This window comes from Lytechinus pictus, chromosome 9, assembly GCF_037042905.1.
Source record: "Lytechinus pictus isolate F3 Inbred chromosome 9, Lp3.0, whole genome shotgun sequence".
In the NCBI taxonomy this organism is placed as follows: Eukaryota; Metazoa; Echinodermata; class Echinoidea; order Temnopleuroida; family Toxopneustidae; genus Lytechinus; species Lytechinus pictus.
The window spans coordinates 2478005-2494731 of record NC_087253.1 but is presented as its reverse complement, the minus strand read 5'-3'; the positions used below and the strand labels follow the sequence as shown (position 1 = coordinate 2494731).

The following is a 16727-nucleotide window of genomic DNA, read 5'->3' as shown; positions in this document are numbered from 1 at the left end:
TGTAACTGGAATTGATCCAAACAGAATAAAAATAAGACAAGGGACAAAACGTCAGGAATTTCCCATCCATAATCAGTCTCTTTCTTCATTTATTATTTTAAATAAATGAAAAATCAGAGAAACCATGGACCCTACTAAGAATAGAGTCTTAGAAAATGTAGCGCCCTCTATCGATAGGCAGGGGTCTTTGGTTTTTTCTTTTTTTAATTCTCGGCAGGCTAGGCCAGCGCAGCAGGAAGAGAGAAGGATCCGAATTTCTAGGAGAAAGCAATCCTGAAATGTGAAATTTGATGTCTGTGTTTATTCCAGATTGACGATGGACACTTTTGGATAACTGCTCTACGTATTATAGATCATTTTTAGATTTTTAGTATCATTCTATCTCAGTTTGCCAGCGGACAAGCTAATTTTGCAAGGCAAATCGTTCCTCCGGATCCGGTCGGAGCACTGAGTGAAGAGTAGCCAAGCCGCTGCACCCCCGGGCTGAACAACCCAGTCTCTGCTTGCCTGCCTGAGCTGCTGTGCTAGTTCCAATATGGTTATTCAAGAAGGGAAGTGTACAGACGTTGTTTTCGTTATTGAAGGGAATGCTTCTCTTGGTGCTTATTTTGATGAACTAAAGGGAAACTACATTCTTCCCACTTTAGTGTAAGTCGAAGTCTGTCCTGTCCAACATATTTGGCACTAAAAGTAAAACTAAAACTAAAAAGTAGGCCTAATCAGTGACAGTAGAGGCGCTGGTCCAAAAATCAAAATTCCAAAAATTGGCATTGTCCCAGAAAGCAAGGATATCCTCATAAACCAGGAAAAATCATGTCTTGATAAACTGAGATTGTCCTTGTTTATGGGGACAGTCTTTTTACACTTACCCCTGCAGGACATAGACGGCAATTACGGGGATTGAGAATGAGAGTGCTAAAAATTGATTCAGTGACCTGAATTCCCCCAGTTCACCGTCTATTTTTCACGACTTGCTTTCAATAATCTTGTTATGAAACCTAACTGTTAATATGTTTATGTTGACTAGCGCACTCAATTGATGTCGGCACTTGACAGGTGAATGAACTTTCCTACTAATCCTAGATTTCTTGCATGGAGAAATCTTTGAAACAACATCGTTAACATACATGTAGTGCCCAAAATATTGGACGATTATAACTGTATGAAATTTGAAGGGAGGTCCCATTTCTGCGCACCTAACAATGATTGTTTTTATTTAATATTCATGAAAATTTTTAGTTGATATAAGTTATAATGTTCCTTGCATTTTTATGAGTAAATCCAGCCAGTCATTTTCAGACTGAAAAAAAAAATGGTGCCCCATGTCTGTGCACCGGGATTTCGATTAGAAAGGCTGCTTTTTGAGGCCGTCACATGATTTGCCAGAAATTCCTAATTTTTCCGCCAATGTTTTCAGTCAGATTTTTAATGAAAATCTTTCTATGAACCATATTAGTTTGTGGTCATCACATATCTTCTTTTACTAGAATCATGCAGATATGAGTATGCGTAGACAAGGGGCTTTGCGCCGACCTATCAGGCATAGATCCATATAAATCATATTGTGAAAATGGTGAATAGTAATGTACAGTGCGTATCAAAGAAACGTTTACACTACAAGTAAGCCTGAGTCAAATCTATTTTAAAATCGGTGTTCGATTGAGCACTGGTGCAGATTTTGCAAATTCGGTGCATCAATAAAAAGTACTTGCCACATTTTGGATAATGTTTTGTCCCCTAGCAATGCCCTTGTTATAGCTGGTAGCTCTGAAGAAGAGTCAGTCTTGCAGTGTGTTTCATGAAACAAATAGTTGGTGATTTAAATGAAAATTGTTATAATCCAAGGCTCCACACTAACTTTTTTTCTTGGTGGCCCGATCAGTCCACCAAAATCATCAATTTCATATTTTTGGTGGCCCGCAAAGTGAATTTGGTGGCCCTAAAACAATAGGAAACATTACAATTTATCAAAACTTTGGTAGCCCGACTGGGCCACCAAGTGTTGGCTTTTACAGAATTTTGGTGGCCCGACTCTCATTTTTGGTTGCCCCGGGCCACCGGGCCACTGCTAATGTGGAGCCCTGTATAATCTACTATAAATTCTTGCTTCTGATTGGCTTAGAGCATATTTGTAGGTGAAAAATCACTATTTGTTCATGAAATACACTGAGTATATACTATGAGGGGTGTACCACCCTACATTTAATTGTTATCATGAAACATCATCTTCATCAAAATTGGAAATGAATAATTACCATCATTTTTATCATTGTTTATATCCCGATATGATCCTTTAAATATTCTTTTATATTTTTGTAGGCATTTTAATGGAGGTCCACTTATTGACTCAGATTTTACTGGAGATGTAAGTATGAAATCATCAATATTAATTTTAAAAAATGAGGACATTTATATTCTCTTCTCGGTTTAAATCTATCTTATATGGATGAATTTGCTCTAGTTACAACTAGATTCTTGCTTGTAAATGTTTATTATACCGTACATGTAGATTGATTGATAATAAATATTTCCTTCCAACACCCATATTATGTACAAATGTATTTTTACATTTGGGCTCCATAAGACAAATTTTTGCAACTAATCTCTGCATAGCAGTGGCCATTCTAGGTCATAGTTATACAAATTTATGCTCTAGAACTCTGACCAGAGCGCTGTAATATAAAGCTTAGCGATATATAATAGGATTGCTTTTAACAATTGATCAAACTGTACACAACAATAATCAAGCAACCAATCATTGAATCCCCCATGATCATTTGATAAGGAATCAATAAGTACAGTTCTTTCATATTGCAAGCCTCGGTCTGCTTAATATGGATAATGACAAGTTGGATGCATGACTAATGATTGATTCTAGGATATGTGATAACAGGTTTCTTGTAACACCTCAAATATAATGTCGTTTACAAAGTTCTACTTTTGAATGTGAATTATGATATATAAAATTTATCTTCTTATGCCTTAGGGTATTTTGTGGGCCTCTTCCCATTTCTTTGGGTTATATTGTGTTCTTGCTTTGCCTGGGTTACTATTAAAGTCAAGTATCTTTACCTGTATTTTGTCATTGATAGATCAACATGGGCTTTTTCAATCCGCTCCACAATTTCTTCTTCATGTATATTGTTAACTGTTTTAACTGTTTTACTGTATTGATATTTTTTTATAATTTTTACTCAATTTGTGGAAATTAATTTGAATTGATAAAAAAAAATGAATTGAATCACATAGTTTTACAAATTACATGTATGTATGTACATGTGAAGAATATTACAATGCTGTGCAATGCTGGGTATAATCTCCAAAACTGCTATTAGAGCTAATTATGCGAAAGCCTACATGAATGTAGTATGCAGGCCTAGCAATAGAGTTTTGAAATTCTTGTACTCCCTACTCCCCAGGGAGTGGAAAAAGTGCATGCATTTATATTCTGGCATCCATTGACAATGGTAATCTGTAACTCATCACTTCTATTGAGACGTTGTTCTGATATAAAAGTGGATTATTGTAATATTACATAATATGTCATCCTAATTTCATTACAATGTTGTTTCCTATTCTTTTACTTAGTATGGAAAGACAGTCTTTAGCCTTGTGGTCTTTAACAGTGTTGACTGCTTTCCTGGACCGGCCATCAGTTGTACAGCACCAACAAGCAATGCCAAGGAGTTTATGAGGACACTTGAAAAAATACTGTAAGTTGGCCCCCTTTTTATCTTTTAAATTTGATTTTTGTTCGATATCAAGCCAGAAAGCTCTTACATAAATTTGTAGTTTGCATAAAATAAAGTAAAATATTTTGGATCACAGAAATGTGTTTGACATACAATTAAAAGAAATTTGACTAAGGCCTGTATTCTAGTACAGGTACATGTACAAGCACTTATACCTTCTGGGCCCCGTCTTACAAAGAGTTATGATTGATCAAATCAATCGTAACTCTATGGAAATCTATCAGTGTCATAATTTTTTCTACAGGAAATTTTCAAAATGTCCTTTTTAAACAAAGGAGAACACACCAAATTGTCAAGAAATCAATGAATTTATGGATATACATTCATAACTAGATTTTTTTTTGAACAAACATGCATTTTATATGTTGACCTTGCTGGCTTTCCATAGTTGCAATTGATTGGATCAATCACAACTCTTTGTAAGACGGGCCCCAGATGGTGTTAAAGGACGGTCCCAGGGCATAGTAAACAAATATATCAGGCTTTGAGAAAGTATAGTGGAATTATTTATCCGAGGTTGGTCTGGCAATTACTATTTTTCCCGAGGGGCGAAGCCCCGAGGGAAATATAGTAGTTTTGCCAGTCCAACCGAGGATTAATAATTCCCACTATGCTTTCAAATGAAACGCCTGGTATATTTGTTTTATATCCTACTTTAGATAATTTACAACCAAAATCTATGTGTTGAGCCTGCAAAGTCCGGTTACTTAAGTTGAATTACCTACTTTTCTCCTAGCCACCACGCTCAGCGGAACGCCTATTAGTGCCTGTGCCGACGCATCGCTGGACTTGCCCGGGAGAGAGAGCGCGCTGGCCGGTGCGCCCGAGAGTTTTGCTAGATATCCAGTTTTGCGAAATAATGACGTCAGACCTCGATATATCCAAAAATATATCGAGGTCTGACGTCATGCAACATCATAGTTGAAATATATTAGGTCACATGATGCTACTTGAACCAATCACTATACAGGATTTACTCTATGTAGGATATAACATCGTATATATCCAGATGGGTGTTTATAACTGTTCATTTGTTACAAGGGACTGTACAGATGACTTGTGATCCTTTCTTGAGGTAAATTAATAATTGTTATGTGCATTCGTTGATGTAGATTAAGATCCTAAGAAAGGAACACCAGTCTGTTAGGTGGTTGGTAACCTTATGAAGCACCCAACTGATCAAGAATAAGCGGTGATTATAGAATCAATGAACATGCATTTGTCTGTCTGTGTTTATTTCCCAGATTCATCGGAGGAGGTGGTGAAAGTCACAGTCTGTTAGCCGAGGGTCTAGGGGGAGCCATGCAGATATTTGATCATATGAAGATTAGGAGAGAAGCAGGGTGAGTTAACCCATTGACTACCGTATTCTGTTCTCCCCATAGGCTTGTACATAGGCCACCCACTTCCAGTAGGCAATGGGATTGGACTTACAAATATTGTCTGATGCAATTCACTTTGGGTGTACAGATTGAAAGTGCCAGATCCGTTGTTGTCATGAAGATTAGAAAGGATACAGGGTATTAAAGTTAATATAAAATTATGATCAATTTGGATTGTAGAGGTCCTGAACAAGATCATTCTGATGAGTGATTTCATGAGAATACATATTTGGTGATTTCAAGTTCAGTGTTGACCTTTTGGTGTTGGTGTTAGGTCAATTTTTACTCGATTATAACGCCAAACATAAAATAAAGATGGTCCCAAAACGTCACTCACTACTTGTTGAGATGTCAATAATGTGATTTGGATTAGTTTTACAAACGATGGAATAAGTTTTGGAGTTAGGGGAAACAATCCAAATTTCAACACCAATACCAACACCAAGGCCAACACCGGAGTTGAAATCACCCATTTTTTCACAATCAAGAACATTATTTAATACCTTAGTGAGTACATTTACGTCCACTTTGTGGCTACTTCAGACTGTGTGATAATCAAGCTGTAATTTTGTTTGTCCGGAATGGGTTATATAATGATTGGGTAAGAGCTCTAGATGAAAGACAAGCATCATAGGCAAATATTTTTAAGAAATGCAAAGTTGAGATTAAAAGAAACTGTGCCATTGGACCTGTTAACAAAGGTTGCCATATAAAGTAACTTGCGACTTAAATATTACGACAAACATGAAATTCTTACACTATTTTGGCCTTGTTCTTGTCTTTGAAAATACATGTATGTACAGTCCTTGGCTTTGGCCTTGAGGCCACAATCTTGAAGTCCTTTGGCGTTGGCCTTAGTGAGTCACATCCTGTCCCTGACAATTGCCTTGGACAGTCTGATGGCCCTGTTTAGAATGGACTTTCTTGCCTTACCCACAATGCTGGGCATCAATTGCTTCAATGGTTTTTCCCCTTTTTATTTCTTTTTACCAGGACAAAGATAGATAGAATGTGTATCCTGATCACAAACTCACCTCCTTTCTCTATCCCAGCCATGGAATGTGGTCATTATAGTGGATACACGGCTGAGCAGCTAGCCGTCCTTATGGGCGAGGTATGTATAGGGTGGTGTTTCATCAAGCTGTTCGTAATGCGCCGTTTTCATGGGGCTCACAAACGTTTTAGAAAGGTCAATAAATGGCAACACCCATCATTCTTATTTTATGTGACGAAAGTGTGTAAAATATTTGGGCTGAAATGTTCAGAAGAAACACCTACTGATTGTGGGTTTGCTTGGAGTCGCTTTTCGTTCACACTAGTAATTTGAAAAATTAGACAAACTTATTTCGAACATAAAGAGATTCTAAGCGACCCTCACAAACATTTGGCGAAGCTTCCGGACATTTAAGCAAATGTTTTGCACACTTTGGTTGAACAAAATGCGACTTTTTGACTTGGCTATTTTTTTTACATTGTTTATGTGCAAAGTCTTGGCAATAACATCTGTGAGCCCAGAGAAAATGGTGCTCAAGTTATGCAAAACTTTACAAACAACCAGTGGTACTCACATAGGCACACCATTGAAAGTCAGAGCCGCCTCTTTCCTGCAGGAAACCTGCAGAGGCTATTACCCATTCTCACATTTCATCAAAGAAAAAAACAATCATATGTTGGGCTTATTTTGGAAACAGATTTTTATTATAACATGAGTTGACAGAATCTGCCTGAAGACCACCACGGTGACCTCTTTTCAAAGCAAATTTTTCTATTGTCAGGGCATCGTGGTGTAGTGGTTAAGACTCGTGTCTTTCAATCTGAGGGACGTGGGTTTGATTCCCAGCTGTGGCGCATTTTCCTTCAGCAAGTAATTTACCCACATTGTGCTGCAATCATCCCAGCACTTTGTATCCTCAGACAAAAAGCGCTTTCAATAATAAATCCAGCTATTACTACTATTGTTGGACAAAGATTTAGGATATGAAATAAATGAATTAGTTGGCAGATTGTCTTCTTTGTTCTACCCATTAGATTTTGAGTTCTTGAATTATTTACGTCATTATTTATGTCATGTTAATTATTATTTTGTAATCCATATGATTTGTAATGTAGATTGGTCTGCCTGTGCTGTCTTCAATTGAGTAGCCAAAGTGCAGACCTTTCCACTGAGGCCCTGTCATGGCATTCAGCCTTGCAAGACACACTGTTTGCACATGATCTCCTCCCTTAGCATGTTAGCTATCCCTAACTTTCCTGGGCAACTTATATTAAATTTACATCTACTAGCTACCCCAGTGACCTAGTTATATTCAGCCTTGTCAGACACATTGTCAGAGCTGCCAAGTAGTACGATTTTTCCGTATTTAGTACGTTTTTGCAACCAAAATACGGCAGTACGTTTTTTCTTTAAAAAATACGTTTTTTGTATTAAAAAAAAAAAAAATCATCTCTATATGTCTCTATTTCATGAAACGTACACAAATATGGTTATTAGATCAATGTAATTTCAGGTAACTTGTTTTTTTTTTCAATCATTTTGTAAAAACCAGGGTGAGATATACACAAGTTTCAATGTTTTTTTTTTTCATCTGCAAGAGCAGTGCGCATTTTAGCTTGCATGCAGCTTGAGCGCCGTGATGGGCGAGTGCGCCAAGCATTTTATTATGAAATACAATTTTTTGGGGAAAAATACAAAATATTTATCTCACACGGTAAAAATACTGATTTTTTTGTCAAAATACTGATTTTGGGAGATAAGAATACTGAAAATGCAAAATACAACTTGGCAGCTCTGCATTGTATGCACATTCTCATCTCCCTGAGCATTTCAGTCATCCCCAACTTTCTTCGGTGGCCTACATTAACATTCACTTCTACTGGCTACCCCAGCAGTTCTATGACATATGCTCCGGTGACGAATGTTCCGCTGTAAATTCCACACACTTTATATCAAATGACCAACTTCAACCATGGGTTTAACGCTATACCCTAAACCTACCATAAAACCCTATTGCTACCCTAACCATAATGTGGGGCGTTGTGGCCCAGTTGATTAGTCTTCTGACTTTGAAACGTGGGTTTGGATCCCAGCCATGGCTTCATTTCCTTCCGCAAGAAGTTTGTCCACATTGTGCTGGACTTGACCCAGGTAAGATGAATGAATGGCTACCCGACAGGATTAATTCCTTGAATGCATGAGCGCTGAAAGGCAGCTCGAGCTAAATCCGGCGTAATAATTATAATAATAATAACAACGCGCCTCGGAATAGAATATTTCCAGATAGATGGCGCTATATAAATGTCTATTATTATTGACTTCTTAGACGAAATAAAGCCTGGAGCAATTGTCACAGGAGCAACTGTCATGTCACCATCCCGGTAACCTAGTTATATTCAGCTATGCAAGACACATTGTATGCACATTTTCCACTTCCTGGGTAACACCCTAGCCACCCCCTTGACAGCCTACATTGTGCATTAACATTCCTATCAATGTTGTTTTTGTGTGTGAACAGCGGAATGTCAACCTCTCTGTCATGTCACCAAGGAAGCTGGGTGTCCTGCAGCGGCTCTATGACAAATCCTGTGCAGAGCTACAGGTTTTACCAAACAAGGATTATGCCAAGGACGAAAGACACCTCATCCTGCTCAAAGGTTTTGAACTCCAAGGTATTAAAACAATTAAACAAAAACAGTTCTGCAAATGGTACATGTAGTTCCATATATTGCTGGTTAGCTGATAAAACTAATTAAAATATTTTGATGACAGCTCAGAATAAGCTGGATTTTACAGTTAAAATCATGGCTAGCCTCCTTCTTTTGCCTCAAAAGAGTTCTTCATGGGTATCAGGAGACTGTTTTCAGACAATATGAAATTGCCACCATTGCTATAATTTAAAAATACAACCTTTTCTATATGGGTTTTAACAAAGATATTCTGTCAGTTGCAGTCCAATATATTTGGTAACACTGTAACTTGTAGAGTTAGTGAACACTGTATTAAGTGTCTGTGTTTTATCTGAAAAGGAGAATCCATTGTTAAAAAAAAAGTTTGAAAAAAAAATCACATAAACAGATGAAAACGGGTTTGAAGTTACACCCTGATGTACAAATTATATGCAATATGATGATATTGTTTGATTAAAATTCAAGAAACAGTAAGTTTGAATGGAACTAAATGAGTTGAAAGTGGGCTAAACGATTAAAAAAAAAACCAAGTGGAATTTGAAATTTGAATCACTTGCCTCACTAGATTTCAGATTGGTGCAAAGTTATTGGGATGTGCACTGTTGTGCATGGACAGTGCTTTTATTTTTTATGGTTTCCATACATGGGCAAAATTAATTATTCTGCGATTTCTCTTTCTGGTTTCTAATTTGAACAATTATAATTATTTTGGAGTGAATGATGTTATTTTTAAGATACATTGGTATGTGTAGTAAAATAAATCTCAAACTGTTATGCATTTTGTATTTAATGTGCTCTAACAAATTTTTGCTTATCAAAATATCTATTAGCCAAAATATTGCTGTTAAATACCTTTATTATTCTCCTTGGGGGTCATTTTGGTGTGTAACGTGCTTGCTTATTCTTTTTCATCTAATAGCAAACAGCATCTCTTTCCTTATTGGTTCTTTGGTCTCTGAACTGCCCCGCCCCTTGCCCACTCACAAGCACTGCCTTCTGACAACAAAATTGTTTGGTTGTCCTAATTTGTTATCGGCAACACATTTTTTTTTCACAAAAAAAAAAAAATCTCAAAGAAGTTTCTGAAATTTCACGTTTTACATCTTGATATTTATGAAATGGCCATCTATTTACCATATTTCCTTAATTTTTTTTGGATTTAGTTGGAGACTTCTGAAAAAATAAGGAATATTCTCTTTCTTGACTTTTAAATATTGTGTTATATTGCAGTCCCACATATAGACTTTCATGGTGATGACAGACTTAATGTTGCATCAGCACAAAAGTCTACAAAATTTACCGAGTGTATCGTCATAAAACATTATTTTATAATGGAGGGCAACCAAACAATTTTTTTGGCCGTTATTGGGCAATTCCATATATTATGAACATCCAACCACTTTATGCGGGTTGTTCTTCAAATTATTTCATTTCTGCTTTGTGCATTATATTATGACTTTCTTGAGTTGTATTGCGATTACTGTAGTGCAGTGAAAATGAAGAAAAGATGGGGTTGGACGTTCCAAAATGTTGATTATTTTATGGATTGCACTTATTTCTACATTTGGATACACACAATGTTTGTTGTGTTATCTTTTTTGCATGTGCTTTATTCTCTTTAGTAAAAGCCCACTCATGTGGTTTGTTATGAATTTAAAATAGCAGTTACCTTCAGTTATTTTCACTTGAAGAAATTGAAGAATATTCTTTCACCTCACCTTGTCTTATAATTCCCACATGAAAAGTAGCAAGCAACATAAAAAAAACAAAAAACTTTAACATGACTTGATGATATGAGTTTTACAGCAAGAAGGAGTAAAGTGCAAAAATCCCCATGATAAAATGATGGTGTACATGTTGCTTGCTTCTCTGCAAATTTCCACATTGATTAAAAAAAAAAAAAAAATTCTTGCACACACACAAAAAATGAATTTACATTTGCCTTATCTCCTTTTTTTTCTTCAGGAAGTGCTAACCCTTTCTCAATAATGCTCTCTTGGGCAGTTGTCTTTTATGTCTATTCATGGGTTCTGTTTGAAAGACTAACCACTATACGTTCCTCGCTCTCTTTCTATTATTAACCTCCCTATCAGAGCGTGTGCCTGACAGCAAAGAGAGTAAACAAGTGACTGGGAATGCATCGCCAAGACGAACGCTGCCCTCTAGCGGTATGAAGAATAGTCCTGGTATGCAACCTGTCTTTTTTAATAGTCATCTTTATGTCACTGTCACATCATCCATATTGACTCCGGGGTCCATTACACAGAGGCTAGCGATTGATTGTACGCTTGATTTTCATGATTGATTGTACACAGTAGTCAATACAATCAATCGTAAAGATATTCTTCGACGTTGATTGCTAAGCTTTGTGTTACTGGCTTCTGGGTCCCTTAACACAAAATTTAGCGATTAATCGTACACGTACCATTGATTTTTACAATCGATTGTCTACAGTGGTATATGCAATCAATCATAAAGATATTCTTCTACGATGATTGCTAAGCTTTGTGTTACGGGCCCCTGAGCCCCATAACACAAAGATTAGTAGTTCATTTTATGCTTGATTTTCACAATTCATTGTACACTGTAGTCAATGCAATCAATCGTAAAGATATTCTTCAACGTTGATTGCTGACCTTTGTGTTGCAGGCTTCTGGGTGCCATAACACAAAGGTTAGCGATTGATCGTACGCTTGATTTTCACGATTGATTGTACACTGTAGTCAATGCAATCAATCGTAAAGATATTCTTCTATGATGAATGCTAAGCTTTGTGTTACGGACCCCAGATGGATCAAAACATTTGCGACAAGCCACCTTAAAACCTAAAATAAGTTGCCAGGGAGGGGATTGCTGTTAATAATCAAGAAAATCAGCGATGATTGAAAGAGTAATTTCTTCTTCTTCATACTGACAGGGATTCTTTGACATTGTTTTTTTTTCCAAATTGCTTAGAACTTTCACCAAGATTGCATGGTGTGCATATCTCATGCTTGAGTGAACCTTCTTTTCTTTGTATTCTTTGAATATCTCTTTTACATTCAATTAGTACCTGAGGGGATTATATTTGATCTATTTTGACAAGCTATATATAATTTTAAAGCATTGGATGTGCTTTTTAAATCTCAGACTTAATTTTGGGCAATTCATTGTTGGTTTTGGGGTGGCAGGTCACAATGATGCTATTTAAATGACACATCATTGGTCGGTTTGTAATCAGTTATTTTATCTTAGTGTGACTGGGGCATTACTGCTATACCACTTGTTTGTGTATGTTACCATTTTTTATTTAAACTCTTATCATTTATCTATTTAGTCTTCAATTCATCTTAATTCATCAAATTTCTATCAAAATTGAATTCATCCATTTCCTTCATCTTAAATCATGTTTTCATGGAAATTGTCTAGATTTTTCCTCCTTTCATTTGTCCGCTTGGTCATTCATTCACTCGCTATCATTCATTCATTCACTCACTATCATTCATTTATTCACTCACTATCATTCATTCATTCACTCACTATCATTCATTCATTCACTCACTATCATTCATTCATTCACTCACTATCATTCATTCATTCACTCACTATCATTCATTCATTCACTCACTATCATTCATTCATTCACTCACTATCATTCATTCATTCACTCACTATCATTCATTTATTCACTCACTATCATTCATTTATTCACTCACTATCATTCATTCATTCACTCACTATCATTCATTCATTCACTCACTATCATTCATTCATTCACTCACTATCATTCATTCATTCACTCACTATCATTCATTCATTCACTCACTATCATTCATTTATTCACTCACTATCATTCATTCATTCACTCACTATCATTCATTCATTCACTCACTATCATTCGTTCATTCACTCACTATCATTCATTCATTCACTCACTATCATTCATTCATTCACTCACTATCATTCGTTCATTCACTCACTATCATTCGTTCATTCACTCACTATCATTCGTTCATTCACTCACTATCATTCGTTCATTCACTCACTATCATTCATTCATTCACTCACTATCATTCGTTCATTCACTCACTATCATTCATTTATTCACTCACTATCATTCATTCATTCACTCACTATCATTCATTTATTCACTCACTATCATTCATTCATTCACTCACTATCATTCATTTATTCACTCACTATCATTCATTCATTCACTCACTATCATTCATTCATTCACTCACTATCATTCGTTCATTCACTCACTATCATTCATTCATTCACTCACTATCATTCATTCATTCACTCACTATCATTCATTCATTCACTCACTATCATTCATTCATTCACTCACTATCATTCGTTGACTCGCTCACTATCATTCATTCTTGTTTAGAAATATTCAGCTATCCAGTCCAAGTGTTCCATTATTCAAGTCAATAATCATTTCATTTATTTGTTTTTCTCTCACGTTAATCATTTAGATCATCACAATGTAATGTTATTTCTGGCATTGCAATTTGTTGCAATCTTAAAGTGCATGGTGCCTTGAATAAGCAAAACAGTTCAGTTATGAGGGAGGGGGCTCTACAAAGTTCTTTAATCATTCATTATTTATGGTGAATCAAAACCATTAGGTATTGTTTATTATTTTTTTTCTCAAATGAATTGAAAACTCCACAAATTCATATTTGCTAACTTATTTTGGGTTTTGAGTTGGCGTAATCATTTTTGAATTGTTCCTCCAAAGGTGAAATACTTGATCTTGACAAGAAAAATAATTCTCCGAAATCATGTTTTGGCTTATTTAGATTTAGAAATTGGAAATGCCTGCAACTTTTCTAAAAATAAAAAGAATTTTGAGCATCTTATATCAGTCACTTTTGCTATATTGCGGCCGTACGGCGAGTCGAAAACAGCCGTTTTAACATTTTTGTACCAGCTACAGATGGGTGGTTTGAATAAAAATGAATAAAACGGCTGTTTACGACTCACCATTCAGCCGCCGTAGAGCAAATGTGATTGAGGTATTACTTGGCTTTCCAAAAGATTGTTCGTCTCGCGATGTTGCATGTTTTGCATTGCCAAAGTAAGTTTATCCAATGTCAGACAGAAATTGGATTCTTCTTTTTTTCTTTGAATCAGGTCAAAGTCCGAACACCAAATTCAAGGTACCAACTACGCAATCCATTGCAAGCCAAGGAGGTGCACAAGGTAAGTACTGCACTCTATATTAATATCATGGAATGTTATGGTATACAAATAATGCATGCACATGAGTTCATTATGCGATCTATCCTCACTTGAGTTGAGGCACTGTTCAGTCCATTGCACTAAGCCGTTAGTCCAATGGGGTGGACACAGCCTCATCAAGAGTGGATGGACGAATGAAGACATGCATCATATGGTTTATACAACGACTCTTCTAGATTGTGTTATTTGACAAAATAGAAGAAAAAATAACCAAAGGAGATGGAATCAAAATGTATTTGTCTTTTTCCGACAATTCATTTTCTCTGAAAACATGATTATCTTCTCTTCCCCTTGCATGAATGCAGTTGTTTTTGTTCTTTTGTGACGCACTTTGATTCATGAATCCGGGCGCAGAGTCAGCCTTGTTAATGCGCACAAACACACACACACGTATAAAATGTACGTACACGTACATGTTCAGTGGAACACACTGAGGGAGAGAGCTCAACCGTGCAATGGAAAAAAATAGCAGTCTCTGTGCAATGGAAAATAAATGCAGCACAAAATGGATCAAATATTGAATGGCTTTCAACCAATCAAATAACAAGAATCTTTGTGTGAGTTGTATAATATTTATTAGTTCTTGCATCACAGTCACAAATTATACTGAATTGCACATGGATATACAATACTAAAAAGTGTAGTTTATGACATTGGTAATATTTAGAAGATTGGAAAGTACATGCGTCACACATTTTACATGAATCATTGATATCACTGCAAATTCGCCATCTGAAACATTTGGCAAAAAGAAGCTGCTGAAAACTGCCTATCTAATAAAAGAGAGCCAATGGAGTAAATTAGAAAGTCAAAAGGGGCCTAAGCTTTCGATCCTAGCAGAATCTTCGTCGGAGGCAAAATGACAAACATATAAAGTAGAACAACCATAATATAGACCACAGACAAGCTACAGCAACACTTGAAACAAGGAGACAAAAGGGGCATTAGTGAGTAGAGAAGACCAATCAGGTTAGTGAAGGGGATGAAAGAAAAGGAGTAGGCAGACACAAAGGGAAGTTAGTGTAAGTAGTGTAAGTAAGTAAGAGGGGGAGGGGGAGGAGGAGGAGGAGGAGGAGAGGAGAAAGAAAAAAGAAGGAGGAAAGGAAAAAGAACATATAAAGTATGGAGAAAGTTGTGAGAAAAATAAAGAGGGTAGAGAAATGGAAAGAAAGGGGAAGTTCTAAACTACAAATACATTTGTATGTTCAAGGATAACAGAGAGGTAGGTATTAAAAGAGCATAATACATGTGCATTACTATTAAAAGGCAGAACAGCGTATATATTGCAATAAAGATTCCGAGTATTGAAATGATAAACAAAAAGATAAAATCACATGGTTTATGGTTTGGCATTAGATACAAAATAAATTGAAGTCTGGCAAGAAGTACATATATAGATGCATATATTATGGTTCTGTTATACTTAAAGTGAATAGTATTCATGAACACAAAGTGTTACGATAAGTTTGTTATTGAAATTAAAGTTGATCATTTTTGGTTCAAAAGCTTACCAGATAGCGTAAAACACTCTTTTTATACACTTTTTCACTTAGCCTACTGTGTCTCAATTGTCTTAGGGAAAATTAAAAAAAGGGATTTTGCAAAGTTTAGGCAAAGCAATTCTCCTCTGTTCTCAAAAAGGACAGCTTACATGCTTTGAGAGCCTGTCGGTACGAATCATATCTTACTCCTAATATTGCAAGCAGGGCCTGCTTTTTGATTGACTCTATTTGAGCCTCCTGGGGAGCATTTCTTGAATATATTTGTCCGACAAGTTGTAGGTGCTGGCATCTTTCCTTGGTTTTGATTGGCTGAGAGGCATTATTGCTATGGTAACTGTCAGATAAAACAGGACTTTTCAGATAAAATGACAAGTCCTTTAATGAAACGCTCCCCAGGTCTTATATATGAAAAGGAGACTCTAATCAGATCAAACATTTTTACAGCACTGCAATTCTAGGACTTTTTTATGGAAAAAAATTCAAAATTAAAAAAAAAGATTTTTTTGACTACTGGTAATTAATTATGCGAATTCTGTATGTTTTTGCCTTTTAAATCACTTAAATAGCTATTAGAAAGCTAATTCTGGTGAAAACACTAATTCTGAAATTTCTAAGAAATACCTACCAAAACAATCGTAAAACAACTAATTTCCTGTGTAGTTTTGTGAATTTCTTATTTATTTCTTTGTTTTTTCAAATTATTATTTTTGGTGATTAACTTTGTTGGGAACTGTTTCACGATAATTCGCTTTGATGAATCTATTTAAACCAGCAAAAGTAAAAATAATCTTACATTTATTATTTTTAGTGGAAAACTCAATTTGCATTGACTTTTACATAAAATGATATTTTTGAGCACTTACAAAATGTTGCAGAATTTCAGAACAGCTAACCATAGGCATAGCATTTTTGTCTTATTGAGAAAAAGAATAAAGAAAGCCGCTCCAAAGCATAGCATTTTCTTCATATCGAGAAAAAAAGAAGAAAGAAATCCGCTCCAAAGCTTCGCATATTTTTCGTTACGCCGTTCTGGTCGCATTGATCTGCTACAACGAGCTGCAATTTTGGTGAAAAGCGGCCGCAGAGCGCTGTCCGACCATCGCCTCTGCGCGAGCGCACCCGGCGGAGGCCGCGCTAGTTGCATCATGCACGCATGCCTGTTCCATAGGGATGCA

The 16727-nt window shown here is 36.1% G+C and overlaps 1 protein-coding gene across 2 annotated transcripts; it reads left to right on the top strand.

Moving 5' to 3' along the window:
- The first annotated feature begins 169 nt into the window (after nt 1-169).
- LOC129268906 (mediator of RNA polymerase II transcription subunit 25-like) lies at nt 170-16525 on the top strand. 2 transcript variants are annotated; one of them, XM_054906371.2, is made up of 8 exons: nt 190-648; nt 2320-2365; nt 3589-3713; nt 4997-5095; nt 6128-6248; nt 8647-8800; nt 10912-11004; nt 13943-16525. In XM_054906371.2, the coding sequence occupies exons 1-8, from the start codon at nt 536-538 to the stop codon at nt 14032-14034; spliced, it is 843 nt and encodes a 280-aa protein (XP_054762346.1). In that variant the 5' UTR covers nt 190-535; the 3' UTR covers nt 14035-16525. The 2 variants fall into 2 exon arrangements, with proteins under 2 accessions (XP_054762348.1, XP_054762346.1); XM_054906373.2 differs by lacking the exon at nt 10912-11004 and having other exon boundaries at nt 170-648; nt 13943-16023.
- Nucleotides 16526-16727: the final 202 nt, after the last annotated feature.